The sequence below is a fragment of the Microcebus murinus genome, chromosome 7 (genome assembly GCF_040939455.1).
Source record: "Microcebus murinus isolate Inina chromosome 7, M.murinus_Inina_mat1.0, whole genome shotgun sequence".
Taxonomy (NCBI): domain Eukaryota; kingdom Metazoa; phylum Chordata; class Mammalia; order Primates; family Cheirogaleidae; genus Microcebus; species Microcebus murinus.
Window position 1 is genome coordinate 104,549,251 of NC_134110.1, and position 17,640 is coordinate 104,566,890.

The 17,640-nt window shown below is 33.7% G+C and overlaps 1 protein-coding gene across 4 annotated transcripts in view; it reads right to left on the reverse strand.

Annotated features, from left to right (window-relative positions):
• Positions 1–17,640, reverse strand: part of SNTG1 (syntrophin gamma 1) — an 836,056-nt gene that overhangs the window by 256,277 nt on the left and 562,139 nt on the right. For all 4 annotated transcript variants that reach the window (XM_076005316.1, XM_076005315.1, XM_076005314.1 and 1 more), the window contains one exon: positions 1,369–1,471. In XM_076005316.1, the coding sequence (XP_075861431.1) occupies positions 1,369–1,471 (103 nt within the window). The remainder of the gene's footprint in view (positions 1–1,368; positions 1,472–17,640) is intronic.

Here is a 17,640-nt window from a genome sequence, read left to right on the forward strand (position 1 = left end):
ATGAGATATCTAAACTAGTTAAATTCTTATAAGGAGAAAATAAAATGGTGTTTTCCAAAGGTTTAGGGTGGAGGGAAATGGTTAGTTTCTTAAGGAGTATAGAGTTTCAATTTTGCAAAATTAAGAATTTCAGGAGATCCGCTACACAACAATGTGCACAGAGTTACCACTACTGTACTGTACACTTGAAATGGTTACAGTGATACATTTTATGTTATGTGTTATTTACCACAATAAAATAAGTGGTAATACATTTGGAAATAAGTTTGGCAATTTATTAATAAGTTAATTATATGTCTATCTAGTCACTTCTCAATTCCACTCAGGTATTTATTATAGTGAAATAAAATTATAAAACTGCCAAAAGCCTTGTACAAGAATGTTTATAGCAGCTTTATTTATAATAGCAAAATACTGGAAACATCTCTGGTATCACAGCAGCATAATGAATTAATAAGTTTAGTATATTCATACAATGGAACATTACAGAGCAATATAAGTGAACAAACTGCTAAAATATATAGCATAAGTGAATCAAAAAGAAAATACTCCTAATGAAAGAAGTCAAATATAAAAAGTTAAGTACAGTATAATTCCATTCTATATATTCCATTCTAGAAGAGACAAAATAATATATTATGCTGAGAAAGTGTCAGTGATTGTTTCTAGGACTGTATTTTACTGGGAAGGGGCACAGAGTAGCTGTTTTATGACTGAAAAGAATATTAATCAGCCAATGTGTGCCTTTCAGAACTTATCCAACTGTGCATTTAAGATCTTTGTATTTCACTGCATGTAAACTATTCCTCAGTTAAAATATATTCTTAACTTTTTAGCAAAAGTATTACATAATATACATTTTATTTAGAAAAAAGAGCAATAAAATAAAATTGATAAAGAAATTTTTAAGCAGCTGTTATATAAATTAATACCTTTCCACAAAGGCAAATGCTTCCTTCAATCTTCCTACTCTCATCAGAACAACTTAAATGTAAATCCTAGTTTAGCAAGACCAATAATCCAATCAGGGTATGTCATTTTCTGGTTAGAGAAAACATATTTGCCAAATATTCTGAATGAAACTTAATAGATGCACATTATACATATATGATATTTGATGTGATGCCCATTTTTAAAACAAATAATACTCCTACAATTATAGGATAGAAAATAACTATAATGTGAATACATTATACAACAAAAATTACACTTGCTCCCTTTTCAATAAGGTTAGTAGAATATTTTGTGATATAAAAATATTTGTATTCAGGCAGGAATCTTAACTTTAAGAAGAAATCACCAACTGCTGTCAGAAAGAAATAGTTTAGAATATAAATATGATGATGTGAACCCTTTATCCATTCTTACATGCACAATCTTCATTCAACGGGAGTTTGAGGAAAGCAGGTGCTCTTTTTAAAAATGACACTGTTAGGGTCACTTCCTCTCCAGCATTCCGAAGAACTTGAACCTAAAAATAAAAAAATAAAAATAATGCAATTATGTTTATAATTTTTATATGACTGTAAAGGCTTGAAAATGTGGATTGTCTTTTCCACTTACCATTTTTCCCTAGTGGCCAGAAACATTAAAAGACAGAGGGAGTAGACTGTTTAGCATTGCAGCAATACAGCCGCCAATGCGCATGCTCCCCGCGCCACCGTGTGGTCACACACAGTGCACCTTCCATTCCCATTTACTGAGCCCTTCCTGTGCTCCTGCACCCGGAGGGGCCCTGAAGCCTATGGAAAGACAGCTGTATCGTCAAGCCACTGTTCTTATTAACAAATGTTTCTTGAGCATCTGTTATACAACATAAGATGAGCTAAGCTTTGGAATAGCTATTATGCATCATAAAATGGGCTAAGAGATAAGAAAAAATGATTCTTAAAAACTGATTCTGCAGATATTGACCAGAGGACTAATTCAAACTGAAGAAAACTGACTCAATTTACTCAAATGCTTTTACAAAAAATAAATAAATATTACTATTTTAACTCATCATTAAATATTTCCTTTTCCTTTTCCTGCAAACCTATTATCAATAACAGGAGTTATTATATGATGATAAAATCTGTTATTATCAATAATGCTCAATACTTTTTAAATTATACAATTAGTAGGTCTACTTCTACCAGCAAAAATAATGTCAATTTCTCTAAAAACCATATAAAAATGTAATCAATGTGAAATGTAAATTTAAAAAAAATAAAAAGAATAAGAAGCTGGGGACTTGTTTATAGCAAATATACCTGGAAAAGTTGTAAATATGTTTATAATTTTAAACTCTCATGTAACTAAGGAGATAATTAAGAATAATTAATGAAGAAGCAGTTAATAAACGTAGAAATGTAAGTTGTTATGAAATAAATAGAAAAATTGCTCAATCTCAAGTCATTAAGAGCTGGCTAAATCAGAATGGTCTGGAATGATTTCTGGTCCTGCCAAGATGGCATAGACTTATCTCCCTCTGCCGAGCCTCAGGACATATAACTGTAAACACTGAAACACATGCAATAGATAACTACAAGAGAACCCTGAAAGGTAGAAATAAAAATAACTGATTAGGTGTCTCAAGACTGGAGGAACAGCATAGAAACTGTGTGTCTCACATGCTCCCACCCAACACAGGAACACTTACTTACCAGGCCTGGCATTTTCTGGCCCCCAACATAGAAACAGAAGGCAGCCTAGCTAGGCTCCTGCCACTTCCAAACTGAATGGGAGTCCTATTAACACCAGGCTAGTCCACAGAAACCAGTGAAGGGGACTGACGAGAAGCTCTGAGACAATAAGCAGCCAACAGAAGTGCTCTTCTTCCCAATGGGCCTGAGAATTCTCTCCCCCTTGCAGAGGCATGTGTGACTGGGACCACTGCAGGGGAGTCTCCTCATAAGTGCCCAGTGAGGGAAGCCACTTTGTCTTTAGGGGCCTAAGATACCCTCCCCACTTGCAGATCCCACACTGGGGGAGAGCACAACAAAGGAAATGCCACCCCAAATTCCCACCATCCTACTTTCTCCAAAGGCAGGAGTAACCCTCCACAAGAACTGGCTTGTAAATACTCTTAGTCACAACCTATAAAGCATCCCTTCACCTAATTAGTAGCATCAAAGGGTCCAATCTGGAAAAGAAATTTTCATCTTTTCAAATAACAGCAGCAGAGAACAGTGGGCACCCCAGTGAGATAAGGTAAATCTATGAGACCAAAGCCTAAAGTACTAAACAGTCTCTAAAACATATATTGTAAATGGAACCACAGCCCACAAACCTCTGTGCTAAACAGTAAATTTCTGCTTTAAAAAATCTTAAATAAGACTGGAGTCACCTAACATAATAAACAAAATGGCTAGGATACAATAAAAATTACATGTCATACTAAGAACCAGGAAAAGCACCCTTTGAAAGAGAAAAGATGATAAATTAATACCAATGAGATAAATCACATATTGGAATTATCCAACACATATTTTGAAGCAACTTTAATAAAAATATTTCAATAATTAAAAATTCTTTTGAATCAATTGAAAAAATTGTGAAATTTCATCAAAGAGGTTATATAGAAGATCTAAATGGAAATTATAGAGGTAAAAATATAATAAAATAAATTTTGTAAAACCTTTCTGGATTAGCTCAATGACAGAGTGGAGATGGCGGAATATAGAATTAATAAAGATAAGGACAGAACAATAGAATTTACCCTATTTGAACAATAGATAATATAGACCAAAAAAAAAAAAGCCTCAGTAACCTGTAGGATGGTAACAAAATAAAGTTCATACCATCTGAATCACAGAGGAGAAAGAAAAGTGGGTCTGAAAGAATATTTAAACAAATACTGTCTGAAAACTTCTCAAACTGGGAACAGACATGAGCCCCCATACTTCAGAAGCTTAAAGAATTCCCTAAGAATCCTGCCAAAGAAATCTACACCAAGACACATCATGCTTAAAATTTTGCATCTAAAGATCAAAGATGTGAAACTCTGAAGAGCAGCCAAGGATGAAGGACATATATAAGCATTATCAGAATCTTCTAACAAAATCAAATCCAAGAATATATTAAAAAGATAATAAATGCATAATGATCAACTGGAGTTTAATCCAGGAATATAGGGTTGGTTTAGCATTAGAAAACCAATCAGCATAATTAACCGTATTAAAAAACTAAGTTGACTAAACAAAAAACATTTGGCAACATCCCACATCCATACCTGATGTATACTTTGAGTAAATTAATAACAGGATTCCTAAAACTGACAAAAACACCTGTGAAAATTCTACAGGTAACATCATTACTAAATGATGGAAGACTGAGGCCTTAATTCATAAGTTTAGAAAAAAAAATTTAAATGTCTGTACTATCCACTTCTAGTCAGCATTTCAATGGAAGTACTAAGCAGAGATATATAGAAGAAAACTAGGTATCTAGATTTGAAAGAAGCAAAGTGTGTTTATCTGCAGATGGCAAGATAGTTTACAAAAACAATGAAGTGGAATCCAACAAAAAATTTGTTAAAAAGGTACTGGATCCAGTAAGTGATAATAGTTACTTTCAGCAAGGTTGCATAACATAAGATAAAAATAAAAATAACAATTACATTTTGTATAGTAGCAATCAGAATTTCTAATTTTGAAAATAATATCACTTAATAAAGCACCAAAATATGAAATGTTTATGTATCAAACTAGCAAAAGTTTTGAGAGCTCTGTACATTGAAATCTATAAAAACTGCTAAAAGTAGCTTGTAAAAGTCTAAATATATGTGTCAGAAAACTCAATATTGTTAAGATGACATGTCTTCCCTAATTAACATGTTGATTAAATGTAATCCCAATTGGAATCTCAGTAGACTTTTCTATAGAAATTGAGAAACTAATTCTAAAATTCATATGGAAATTAAAAGAATCTAGAATAACCAAATCAATTTTGAAAAAGAGCAAAGCTATTAAAACAACACTACTCAATTTCAAGAGATATTACAAAGCTATAGTGATCAAGACTATGTGATAATAATAAAAGGATAAACAAATAGATAAAATAAGTGTCCAGATATAAACACAAACAAAAATGAACAACTAATTTTTAACAAAGGTGCAAAGGAGTGGACAAAGTGCAATTTTCCCAATAAATTGTGTGGATAATTGGATATCCTCGTTAGAAAAAAAAGAAAGAGTTTTGATATCACACCACATACTATGATGACCTCAAATGAATCAGAGACCTAAATGTAAAGCCTAAAATTACAAAACTTCTAGAAGTAAATTTGAAGGAAACTTTTGTGACATTGGAGTAAAAAAAAACTTTTTAGTTTGAAAGTCACCACAATGTAACTATTCTATTCTACGAAAGACACTTTTAAAAGAGGCTTGATCTGTGAGAACATATTTATAAATTTTTATGTGATAAATAACATATACCCAGAATATAAAAGAACCCTCAAAACCCAGTAATAATACAAATGACCTAATGTAACATGGCCCAAATTCTTAACCAGGTATGTCCCAAAAGAACTTATATTGATGGTAAATTAGTACATGAAAATATTAGCAATTAGGGAAATATAAATAAAATTCATAGTGAGATACCAATATAAATATGCCAGAATGTCTAAATTATAAACACCTGAGATACTGAGCATAGGTAATGTTGTGTAGAAACTGGAACTCTCAGAGACTACTAATGGAAATGAAAAATGGAGCAACAATTTTGAAAACTAATTTAGGAGTTTCATATATTGAAATGTTCCTATGCCACATGACCCAGTAAATCCATTTTAAGAAATTTACCCAAGAGAAATGAAAGCAAATGTCCATACCAACGTATTTTGTGAATTCTCATAGCAGCTGTATGTTTAATCCTCAGAAAGTGGACAACCTAAATGTCCATCAAAAAGTGAAAGGGCAAACAAATTGGGGTAGATACTCACAATGGAATGTGACTCAGCAATAATAAGGAAAATGCATGAACTGTTGATAACTGCTACGGGGTGAAAGAATAGCAAGTAATTATACTGAGTGAAAGAAGCCAGACAACATAACTACCTATTATAAGGTTCATTTAGGTAAAATTGTAGAAAATGCAAAGTGTATTGCCACAAGCATATTAGTAGTTGTCTAGAGAATGGGGAAAAGGGAGATGGCAAGGGAGGGATTATGTGGTAGCAGCATCAAAATTCTGGAGTAAGTGAGTATTCTATTCATTGGATTGTGAGGGTGACTGCCTAAGTATACGCATATGTCCAAATGTATTGAACCATATACTTTAAATATGTGCAGTTTATTATATGTCAGTATTTCTATACTGGTAGATATAAAAACAGAGAATATTAAAAACAATGAAAAAAGCAATGTATTTTACCATATTAAAAATAGAAAAAAGTAGAAAATTATATAATCATTTTGATAGATATGAAGAAATATTTGACAAAAACTCTTAGAAAATTGAATATACAAATGATTATCTTCATATTACTACATAAAGAGCATGTATACTAACTCAAAATACCTCTTATACTAAAAAAAATAAAGAGTATGTACAAAAATATTATGGTGAATTATTGAAACATTTCTGAGACCAGAAATGAGAAAACAATGTCCCCTATCCCTTTTATTCTTATATTTTTTATGTCTTTGTGCAATATGACAAGAAAAGAAATGATAACATGCATAAAAATTGGAAATGAAACTGTCATTATGCAGAGATTACATGATTTTAAATATAGAAAATCCTTAAGAACCTATATATATCATTACATGAAATATTATCAAGTGAGTTATTAAAGTGAGCTTAATATGGAAAGGCATAGATGCAAAGTTAATATACAAATATCACTTGGTTTGGGTTTAATATCAACCAACAAATATAAAGTGTATTTTTGAAAAGAAGGATATTTTATGTCATGGAATGCTAAATATAATACTATAAGATATCAATTCTGTTCTATTTTTCTATAGATTTAAGACAATTCCATTGAAAGTCCTTATAATTTTTCTTATTTTTGGTGTAGTATATAAAATTAGCTAATTTATTTGTATTTAAATTATATTATAAGCACAATATTGATATAATCAGCATTATATAACTATTGGAGATTTGGGGAAATAAAAATAAATAAAATACATGAGGAAATAAAATATATGAGGCAGTGGAATTAAATAGCTAAATACCCATATTCTATAGTAAGTGTAAAGAAGATGATATCTAGTGTTAAATAATAAAGACATAACAGTATGAACATCTTAAAAGTAAATATGAGAATCAATATGACATTTATAAATTAAACATGATTACCTAAAATAGGAAATGGACAATTGCTCTACTTTTAAAGTTTTAAATTTGTGCTTCAATCTTAAAGTTTTATTCAAGTATAAATGAGAAACGTAAAAACTTTAAAAAATTATAAAATTTCACCCTAGAGAATAGTGATTTTTTTTAAAGTTAAAGGTCACATATGAGTATTTCTCTATGCAATCACAATTTCAAGTCTTTCATGTGTACACATTTCCTAACAAATGAAGGATTATTAATCTTTTCAGTGAGCAGGATTGAGATAGTGTGCTGTGGTTCCCCACCCCTACCCTCAGGTTTTCTCCTATGCTTTGAATGCCTATTTCATCAGCCTGATACTGTCATGTTAGAAAATATATTTAATGGGTTCTATATCATAAATAGTAATAAATAGATTCTTCCTGCCAAATCAGAAACCTGCACCAATAAATCCAGTTGTCTTTTCATTTCCATTCACATTTTATAATTCAAATGAAATGTTGTGAATTTTAATCAGATAAAATATTAGCGTAGTTAATCTCCCAAACTCTCCTAGGTGAGTAGCCCATCAAAGGGGCAGAGGTTGATAAATGGTGACAATCAGTAGCAATGGAAAAGGGAAATGGAATTAAAATAGATATTTATGGGTTTAATCTAATAGTAAAACTAGTACAAATCTAACAATTCACGGACTGAATGCTCTTAAGTTCCACTCATCTATTAAGAAGAAAAATTCATAAAACTTTTTTTATTCTTTGCCCTTTGCGCTTTCCCCCTTGGAGGCCATTCTATCTTACACGAGATTCTAAAGAGGGATTTAGCTACCTGCTACTGCACTGGTATATGAAGCCAAGAATGTCCATAGCGGAGGCTGTTTGTAATTGATGGAAAGAGGGCACCACGGCTTTGCCCTGGCATATTTTAAGCACACATCAGGAAACACACAGAGACACAGCACAGGCAATGAGATTAGCTTGTGAGGATCATAGTTACTAGCCTCATATGGTTTGGGGACAATGAAATAAGATTTAGATCTTGAGAGAGGAAGGTAGGTATTGCTACCCACTGATGACAATGATAGAAAACAGCCACCTCGAATTTCACCTAACGTCAGATTCATCCCACCTAACACCTTCTTAAGTGCAGGAAATTGTTTCCTTAAAGTTCTGGATCCGGGCTGAAAAGGTTCTTAAACACGATTTTCAGGACTGATTTTGCAATAGGTCACTTTACAGACAAAATAACTCGGCTAACCTAGAAACCACAGCATGCTTTACAACTCATCCTAAAATAGTGACCACATGTGGGCACCACATAAATGAATCATTTTTTATTCACCATCTTATGAACTGGGGAAAAATAAGAACTTATCACATGTATCATTGGGTGACAGTTTGGGATAAAACTTCAACTTAAAGGCTTTCGTAAGGGGCATAGGGGTCCTCTTGCTATCGTATACCTGCTCACACATTCAGGCTTATAGAGACGTCTCCAGGGGTGGCAGCTTGAGGGAGCACACCAGCCTTTCATAGCTGCTGGTTTTCAGGGCAGGAGAGAAACATCTGAACCAAGGAAACAGTCTGTAATATCCACAAGAACTGACGATGTTGCATTGGATGGTAAATCTAGTGTAACAGCAGAAATTATCTACCTGGAAAACAGAGTATAGAACTGTATCTAAGAAAAGCTTATCAGGTAACCTTTGAAAGTAGTGGGTGAATCAACGGTGCAAAGTCAAATATGATGTGGAATGTGGAGGAAACAACACAAAAGAAGAGAGAACTTGGTATGACTGAGACACATCAGCTCTCAACCTGAACTGCTGCAACCATAGGATACAGAGCAGTGCTAGAAAATCTAGGAATATAGCACATTAAGGACAGGGAGTAGGATTATGGTGGACATAGCTCGAGAAAGGTAATATGACAATCCTGAGGATGCATTTTATGCATTCATTCTTTTCATTATATTTCCTGCATTGTAATTCATAAAAACACTATATAGGTATAGATATATAGATACATAGTCAATGGGAATATTTTATAGGCATTTCTAGTCTAAATTTTATGTCATTTTAAAAGAAAAAGTCACAGACAAATGTCTATCTGGCTATATATTGAAATAAAGATCTAATAAATATTTAATATATCAAAATTTCTAAAGTTTCAGCCTAAAATAATGTACAAGTACACAGGAATCTTTACATTTTGGCACATATTTACTGCAATTAATTATGTAAGTTCAGCTCCAGGCTCTGATAAACCTCAGCTCTAGTAATAATTAATCTCAGTCCTACTAATCAGAATAAAATAACAATAATAAATCACTGAATTTCAAGACGATAAGAGCCATTTACCTAAGTGAGGCAAGCCCGTTGAACAATTGGTCAAATTTTACTATAATATTCAAAAATTATGACTGAAAATAATGCCATCATTTTCAAAGCCCCCATTAAAACAAGATTTTTATGTAACAAAAGTACAGGAAAAGTCATATCCCTCTCCAACTGAAACTTTAGATCAAGTAAAATACCTTGTTAGCTAGTTCACATAGCTATGCGAATACTATTCCAGCATTTTTTTTCATTATTTTTTATTCCAGCATATTATGGGAGTATAAATGTTAAGGTTTCATATATTGCCCATGCCTCCCTCACCCCTCGAGTCAGAGCTTCAAGCATGATCATCCCCCAAACATTGCACATCTCACTCATTATGTCTGTATATACCAATCCCCTTCTCCCCCTCCCACCTGTGTGACGACCAATATATGTTATTCCTTTATGTCCACCTAGGTGTTGATCCATTAATACTAATTTGCTGGTGAGTACATGTGGTGCTTGTTTTTCCATTCTTGAGATGCTTCACTTAGTAGAATGAGTTCCAGCTCTATCCAGCAAAATACAAGCGGTGCTATATCACCATTGTTTCTTAAAGCTGAATAGTACTCCATGGTATACATGTGCCACATTTTATTAATCCACTCATGTATTGATGGGCACTTGAGTTGTTTCCACAACTTTGCAATTGTGAATTGTGCTTCTATAAACATTCAAGTGTAGGTGTCTTTTTTGTAGAGTGTCATTTGATATTTTGGGTAGATGCCCAGTAGTGGAATTGCTGGATCAAATGGTAGATCTACTTGTATCACTTTAAGGTATCTCCCTATTGCTTTCCACAGAGATTGAACTAGTTTGCAGTCCCACCAGCACTGTAGGAGTGTTCCTCTCTCTCCACATCCACACCAACATTTATTGTTTGGGGACTTTTTGATAAAGCCCATTCTTACTGGAGATAAGTGATATCTTATTGCAGTTTTGATTTGCATTTCCCTGATGATTAGAGATGTTGAACATTTTTTCATATGTTTGTTGGGCATTATTCTGTCTTCTTTTGAAAAATTTCTGTTCATATCCTTTGCCCACTTTTTGATAGGGTTTTTTGATTTTTCCTTGATGATTTTCCTGAGTTCTAAATAAATTCTAGTTATCAGGCTGTTATCGAATGTGTAGCTTGCGAAAATTGTCTCTCATTCTGTGGGCTGCCTGTTTGCTCTCTTGACAGTTTCTTTGGCTGTGCAGAAGCTTTTGAATTTAATTTGATCATGTCCCATTTATTTATTTTTGTTGCTGCTGTGATTGCCTTTTGGGTCTTCTTCGTAGATTTTTTGCCTAGGCCAATGTCTGGAGAGTGTTTCCAACATTTTCTTCTAGAATTCTAATAGTTTCACACCTAAGGTTCAAGTCTGTTATCCAACGTGAGTTGATTTTTGTGAGAGGTTAAAGGTGTGGGTCCTGTTTTTCAGCCTTCTACATGTGGCTATCCAGTTTCCCAGCACCATTTATTGAAAAGGGATTCTTTTCCCCAGTGTATGTTTTGTGTGCTTTTTCAAAGATTAGATGGCTGTATGAGGATAATTTTATATCAGGGTTCTCAGATGTGATCCATTTGTCACTATTCCTATATCCTAGGACACAAAGTAAGTCTCAAAAAATTTTTAAAAATAGAAATAATACCATGTATCTTCTCAGATCACAGTAGAATAAATGTAGAAATCAACCCTATCAGAAACTCACATTTCTAACAAAAGTGTAGAAATTAAACAACCTTCTACTAAATGATTACTTCATAAATGAAGAAATCAAGATGGAAATAAAAAATTCTTTGGACAAAATAACAATGGAGAGACAAGTTATCAAATCCTTTGGGACACAGCTAAAGCAATACTGAGAGGAAAGTTTATTTCCATAAATGCCTATAACCAAAAGTCAAAAAGATCACAAATAGACAATCTAATGAATCAGCTCAAAGAGCTGGAAAAAGAAGAACAGACCAACCCCAAACCCAGTAGAAGAAGTGAAATTAACAAGATCAAATCAGAACTAAATGAAATTGACAACAGGGAAGCTATACAGAAGATTAATAAAACAAAAAGTTGGTTCTTTGAAAAAATAAGCAAAATTGACACGCCTTTGGCTAGGCTAACGAAAAACAGAAAAGAGAAATCTCTAATAAGCTCCATCAGGAACAAAAAAGGAGATATCACAACTCATCCCAAGGAGATACAAGATATAATTTAAAAATACTACAAAAACCTTTATGCACACAAACTGGAAAATGTGGAGGAAATGGACAAATTTCTAGAAATACTACCTGATCTTAATTGACATGGTTTTATTGTTTTAACATTTAGGATAATTTTTGGTTGCCTTTTAATGTTGAGTTTATCAAATTTATTTACTTAAACTATTGAATAAAGACACTTTATAAGGCAGGTATTATGTTAGGCTCTTTAAATACATCTATGAACAAGATATAGCTTGCTGTCATTTAGAAGGGGAGGAGACAGATGATAGCAGAGTAGATGTTATATAACTACAGAAGCAGACGAAATGCAAACACAGAATCGCATTAAATGTAATCAAATATTTGTTGAGGCCCTAAAATACTTAAATCAGACCCCTTTGTTTTAATGTTCCTCTATCTTCCTTCAACAATAGAGAATATATTTACAAAATGCTGTCATTGTACATTAAATAAATCATATTTGGTTTTAATAGTGGGAGAAGGGGAAAAAAACACATCTTTTACAGGCTGAAAAGCTTATAGCGTATTTCCTATACATAGTTACGAGCATCTCCATATCTAAGAGAATCCAGAGTGTTTAACTAAGGTCTCACACTAATGATAATATTAGATAAAACCACATGGAAATAACTTAACACATATATTTACTCTAAATTCATAATAGTAAAGCCATAACTATATGGTTTGGTTTGTAAAGCATGTACCATATTTAAGTAGAACTCATGAAGAAAAAGAGAGAAATCATAATACTTTTGCTTACTTTTATAGAATTCAGTGTAAGATTATCTCAAGCATAATAAAGTATCAAGATCTGAAAAACAAAGCTAAACACTATCACACCCACATTAGATTCGCAGCTGCAGAATACAGTTGCTAAATATTTGTTTATGTGCATTATCACAAGATGTTTGCACAACATGGAACTAAGAAGTAAATATTTTAGAACTGCTTACACTGTTCCCTGGCATATACTGTCATTTCAGTCTGTTGCATGAGTCATTTAAATACGTCATTCTGAATTTAAGTGCTACCCCCGTGATGCACACTGAGTACAGTATAAATATTCGGTTACCATTAGCAGCATTGTTGGGGCCACCACTGAGTGGGCTGAGCCAGCTCCTTCGTGGTGACCGAGTCTGCACAGTAAGAAACACAGCTGTCCTGCCACGGGAAAACAGTGGTTTCCTTGGGAGTCCAGTAATTATAAACCCTTAAAAATAGATCTGTATGTCCCAAATATAATGTATTAAATGAGTAGAGAGAAAATAGTCTGCTTTACATGCTGCTAAATACATGAAAAAACACATATCCATTCTATTACTTAATGATCACTTTAAATTTCAGCCTTTGACATGCACAAAATTGTCCAACATGATGATTGTAAAACCATTAAGATACTTATCAAATTATACAAGATACATGCACTTTATGAGATTGCTTAATATTTAATACATAGTTGGAAGTAATTTATGTCCCCATCTTACCTTTATGAAAATTAGTGAGAATATCTAAGGTTAACCCTTTAAGAATTATAAAATTATGGTCTTTCTATTTTGTTGTGTCAGTCATCTCTATAGTGTACTTTTTTACTTGTAGCCCTACTTCTTTTTTAACAGAATTCCAAAGGATGAACCCATCACCTGGTACATGAACATTAAAAAAGAAAAAGAAAAAAACACTTTTGGGAAATCCCCATGTTCATGCTTGGGCCTCATGCTCAGATCTCAGCCTCACCCCCAATCCTCTCCAAACCAAACGCCTCATCATCTCAACCCAGAGGAGTTGAGATATCAAGACGACATGATAAGCACAGTTGGGTGCCAGTATACTAGCCCCTGCATGTCTCATAATTGCATTTTATCAGAGGCCATCTGGGAATCCATGCATCTGTGTGATCTCACAGCAATGGTGCAGTAACCGGGAATTTAAGCTCCCATCTCTTTAAGTATTGAAGTAAATGATTGCCAATTTCAGAAATCTTTCAGCTACCTATTAGAGACATAAGATTGAGATGGTTTACGTTAGGTTAGAAATTTTAGAAGGATTGGTATTCACTGGGAGTGTGCAAACTCATAAATAAGAGTCCACATGAAACCACATTAAAGAAAACTACTGATTGTAATTCTCATGAGTATTTCTTTGCAAAGCAGGTGGCAGGGTGGTGGCAAGAGGGGCAGCTGGGCTCCATGCCCACATGGAGCATTACAAATGTAGCCCTTCATGTCTTTGAAATTCCCTCAGTCTCCCTCCATCTGCCTTTGTCATATCTGAAGTCTCCAGTAAGACAAGAGTTCATGTTTGTTAATAATAAGAGGGGAAAAAAGAGCTGCTTTTACTTCCATATCTGCTATTGCTGTGGTCTCCATAGCAACTGTCGTAGTAGTGCTCCTGGACAGAGCTCCTCCTTAACTATAACTAAGTGAGAGAAAGAGGAAGCAGGAGAAAGACATCTTGATAGATAGATGGGGCCAACAATTTCTCAGATCATTGGACTGGGAAATGGCTACAACTCTGCTGACTCTGTTTCTATCTTAGCTTCATAAACCGGGGACTGAATAAATGTGTCTCTAATATGTTGCACACAGGGCTGAAAATCTAGGACCAGCGCTGTTTCCGCTCACTGCTAGGATTGACCATCCCACGCCCATGACTGCAGACATCACAAAACTGACTGATATCAACCAATACTGCACTTTAAGGGAAGCCATTAAGGACAATAAAGCATGCCTTCTCTTGGATTCTGATTTGTGAAAGAGATGTAAAAGGAATTCATAGACATGTTTCACACCAACCATGGAAATTTTCCTTGATGTAAGTAGGAACGCATGACTTTATTCCAATTATTGATGAGGAAAAATCTCAGATCAATGCTATGAGTTCTTTCATTAAGTCTAGAGTAATATGAAGACCAAAGTGTAGGTTTCTTGCCCTGGGTATATAATCTCAGTGGTTTTTCAGCATAGGAAAAGAGTAAAGTTTTTAAATTTCATTTGATGTAGTCAGAGCTATTTGCTACCAACTAAGCCTAAAAGTTCACATTCCTTAAATATACAGGGCACAATTAACTATAGGGAGAGAATATAAAAACCTACAAATAAAGCAAATGTTATATATTGTCTGTCATGGACTCTGATGATACTTTATACTGTATGTTGATCATTTGTGCCTTCAAACTATTATTGCTCTGTTCTGTGGGTGCTGGCACCTCAAACAATAAACTCTTCATGAGAAGAAGCAGACATTTTAGTAATGATTTTTACATATAAGAGGATGCTGTATTTGCATTGTATATTCAATACTTGTTTGTTAATTAAAAATAATGATAATTATAATTATGGTTTTGTGTCTCTTATGTAGTATTGAGCTATGTCACAGTAAAAAAAGCTATGTATTCTCTCATTTTCATAACCTGAAATTCTTTCAATGAAATGTTATATATTAATAAATATAAACTGATTCTCATAGTCAAAATATTTTACTAGTCAATTCTTAAACCATACAGTATATTTCATAACTGATCAACCAAATATAATTTGGTAAAGAATATAAAACCTTATTTGACCAAACCTTAAACACTGGGTCATTGTGAGAGAAATACTTTAAAGATTATTAATGTGTTGCAGATTCTTTATGTTGTTAATATTTTATGACAAAAATATATCTCATCTAATTATTTCAGTTCTACATAGCAGGGTTTTTTTCCATTTATTTTCTTTGATTGTATGTGATGCTACATATCAGGGGCTTATAAATTAGCATGAGAAGCTCTCCAGTTAAATAGAAAATAAAATTAAATAAACCAAGCATTACAGTTCAACAACTGCAATGAAGGTAGACATATTTCTCCACTGCATATTTTTAAGATACCTCAAATCACTGAACTGAAAGTGGCCCCATCCTTTCCAAAAGATACCACACATATCTTATCATGGGCTGGCCCCGAAATTAAATTTGTTCATGTTGGAAAACATCTCAAGGAAGGAAAAGGTGATAATAATTCCCAACGATAACTTTAAGCTCCACAATCAGAGTAAAGAAAAATGTGTGGGGGTTGAGAGTAGAAGAAAAGTGGAGGGAGTGACTTACTACAGAATGTAACATTGAAAGTTTTAAGTCTTAACCTTATGATATACAAATTAAAGAAATTTACACGTATTATATTTAAAGATGTAATTATAGCCAGAGGGGCTCTAGCCTCAGTTAGACAAGCTCTTACTATTTTATCATCTCCACAGTTAATAAAGCATTTACTAATATTTTTATATCTTTCCTCATCCAATTTATTATCCTAATCAACTAACACTTACTTAACTTCTACAATGAGGCATACAGCAGCATTCACTAGAAGCTCAGAAAAATTTGAAATATAGATAATCATTTGTAATTGCCAGGATCTAGTCAATAGAAACCAATTTAGACATTTCAAGTGGGGTAATTTAATCCGAGACATCTTGGAAAACCTCAACAGGAGAATATGAGGCAACATGCACGTTAGCAGAGGCAGAAAACCTCCACCACTCGCCAGGGAAGATGGCTGAAGAGAAGGATGGCGGTGGGCTCTGGATCCACACACATGCCAGATCAAAGACAAGACTCTCCTGTGAATGCGTAGAGGAAGGCACTCTCCAGGGAGAGCCTCAATAAAACCAGGAGGTAAGAAGCTCATGCCATATAAAACCACATTATTTTCAGATGTGGGCTAAATGAAGCATGAGGGACATTAAGAAGGTGGAGGAAAGTGTGGATGGGAAAAAGAAAGAAGCCAAGAATTTCCCCCAATGGGTTCATAGGCAGAAGATGGGCACTAAGAAATCCACTTTGAATTCTGCAGGAGAGAAAGCATTTCCTGCTAACACACTACACACCACACATTGGGAACACTTACAAATGCCATCAGATGCTAGGCATCAGATAAGATTCACACTCACACAGAAAGCTAGATAATCACAAGAGTCCCTCAATGCCCAAGCTCTACAATATTACCAAAGGAAAAAAAAGCCAAGAATTTTCATTCCCATTATATTCTCAGAAGAAAGATTATTAAAACAAAATCATCCCCAAACTACTGACTTTAAATGGCATGTACATGTTAAAATTTGGGCTCTGAAGCTATATTTTATTTGTTTGAATTCTATTTCCACAATTTGCCAGCTGTATAACCCTGGGCAAATTGATTTAATTTCTCTGCAATACAGAGGGTACTTCAGTATTTCATTCACTATACCTGCACATGTACAAATTACTGGCATTATGTTTATACACAGGCTTTGAAAAAAGAGAAATGACTTACTCTCAAAGAGCTAAGTAAACAAAACAAAGAAAGAAAAATGAGATCATTGTAAATTCTAATTTATTCCGATTTTTAAAAATATAACTTTTATGCTAGAACAGTTTTAGATACACAGAAAATTGAAAGGTGAGTACAGAGAGTCCCCACATACCTCACATCCTGTTTCCCATAACATCTCACAACACTGTGGTATACCTGCCACAGTTGACGAGCCAATGTTGATGTGTTCTTATTAACAGAAGTCCACGGTTCATTCAGATTTCCTTAGTCTTTTCCCTAATGTCTATTTTCAGTTCCAGGATATCATTACATTTAATTGTCATGTCTTTTTAGACTCCTCTTGGCTGTGACAGTTTCTTCAAATTTTATTGTTTTTGATGACAGTAACAAGTTTTTGAGTACAATCAGGTACTTTTCAGTATATTCCTGGATTGGAAATTTTAGTATCTTTTTTCTCATAATTAGGCTAGGTTTATGTGATTTGGGACAGACGAC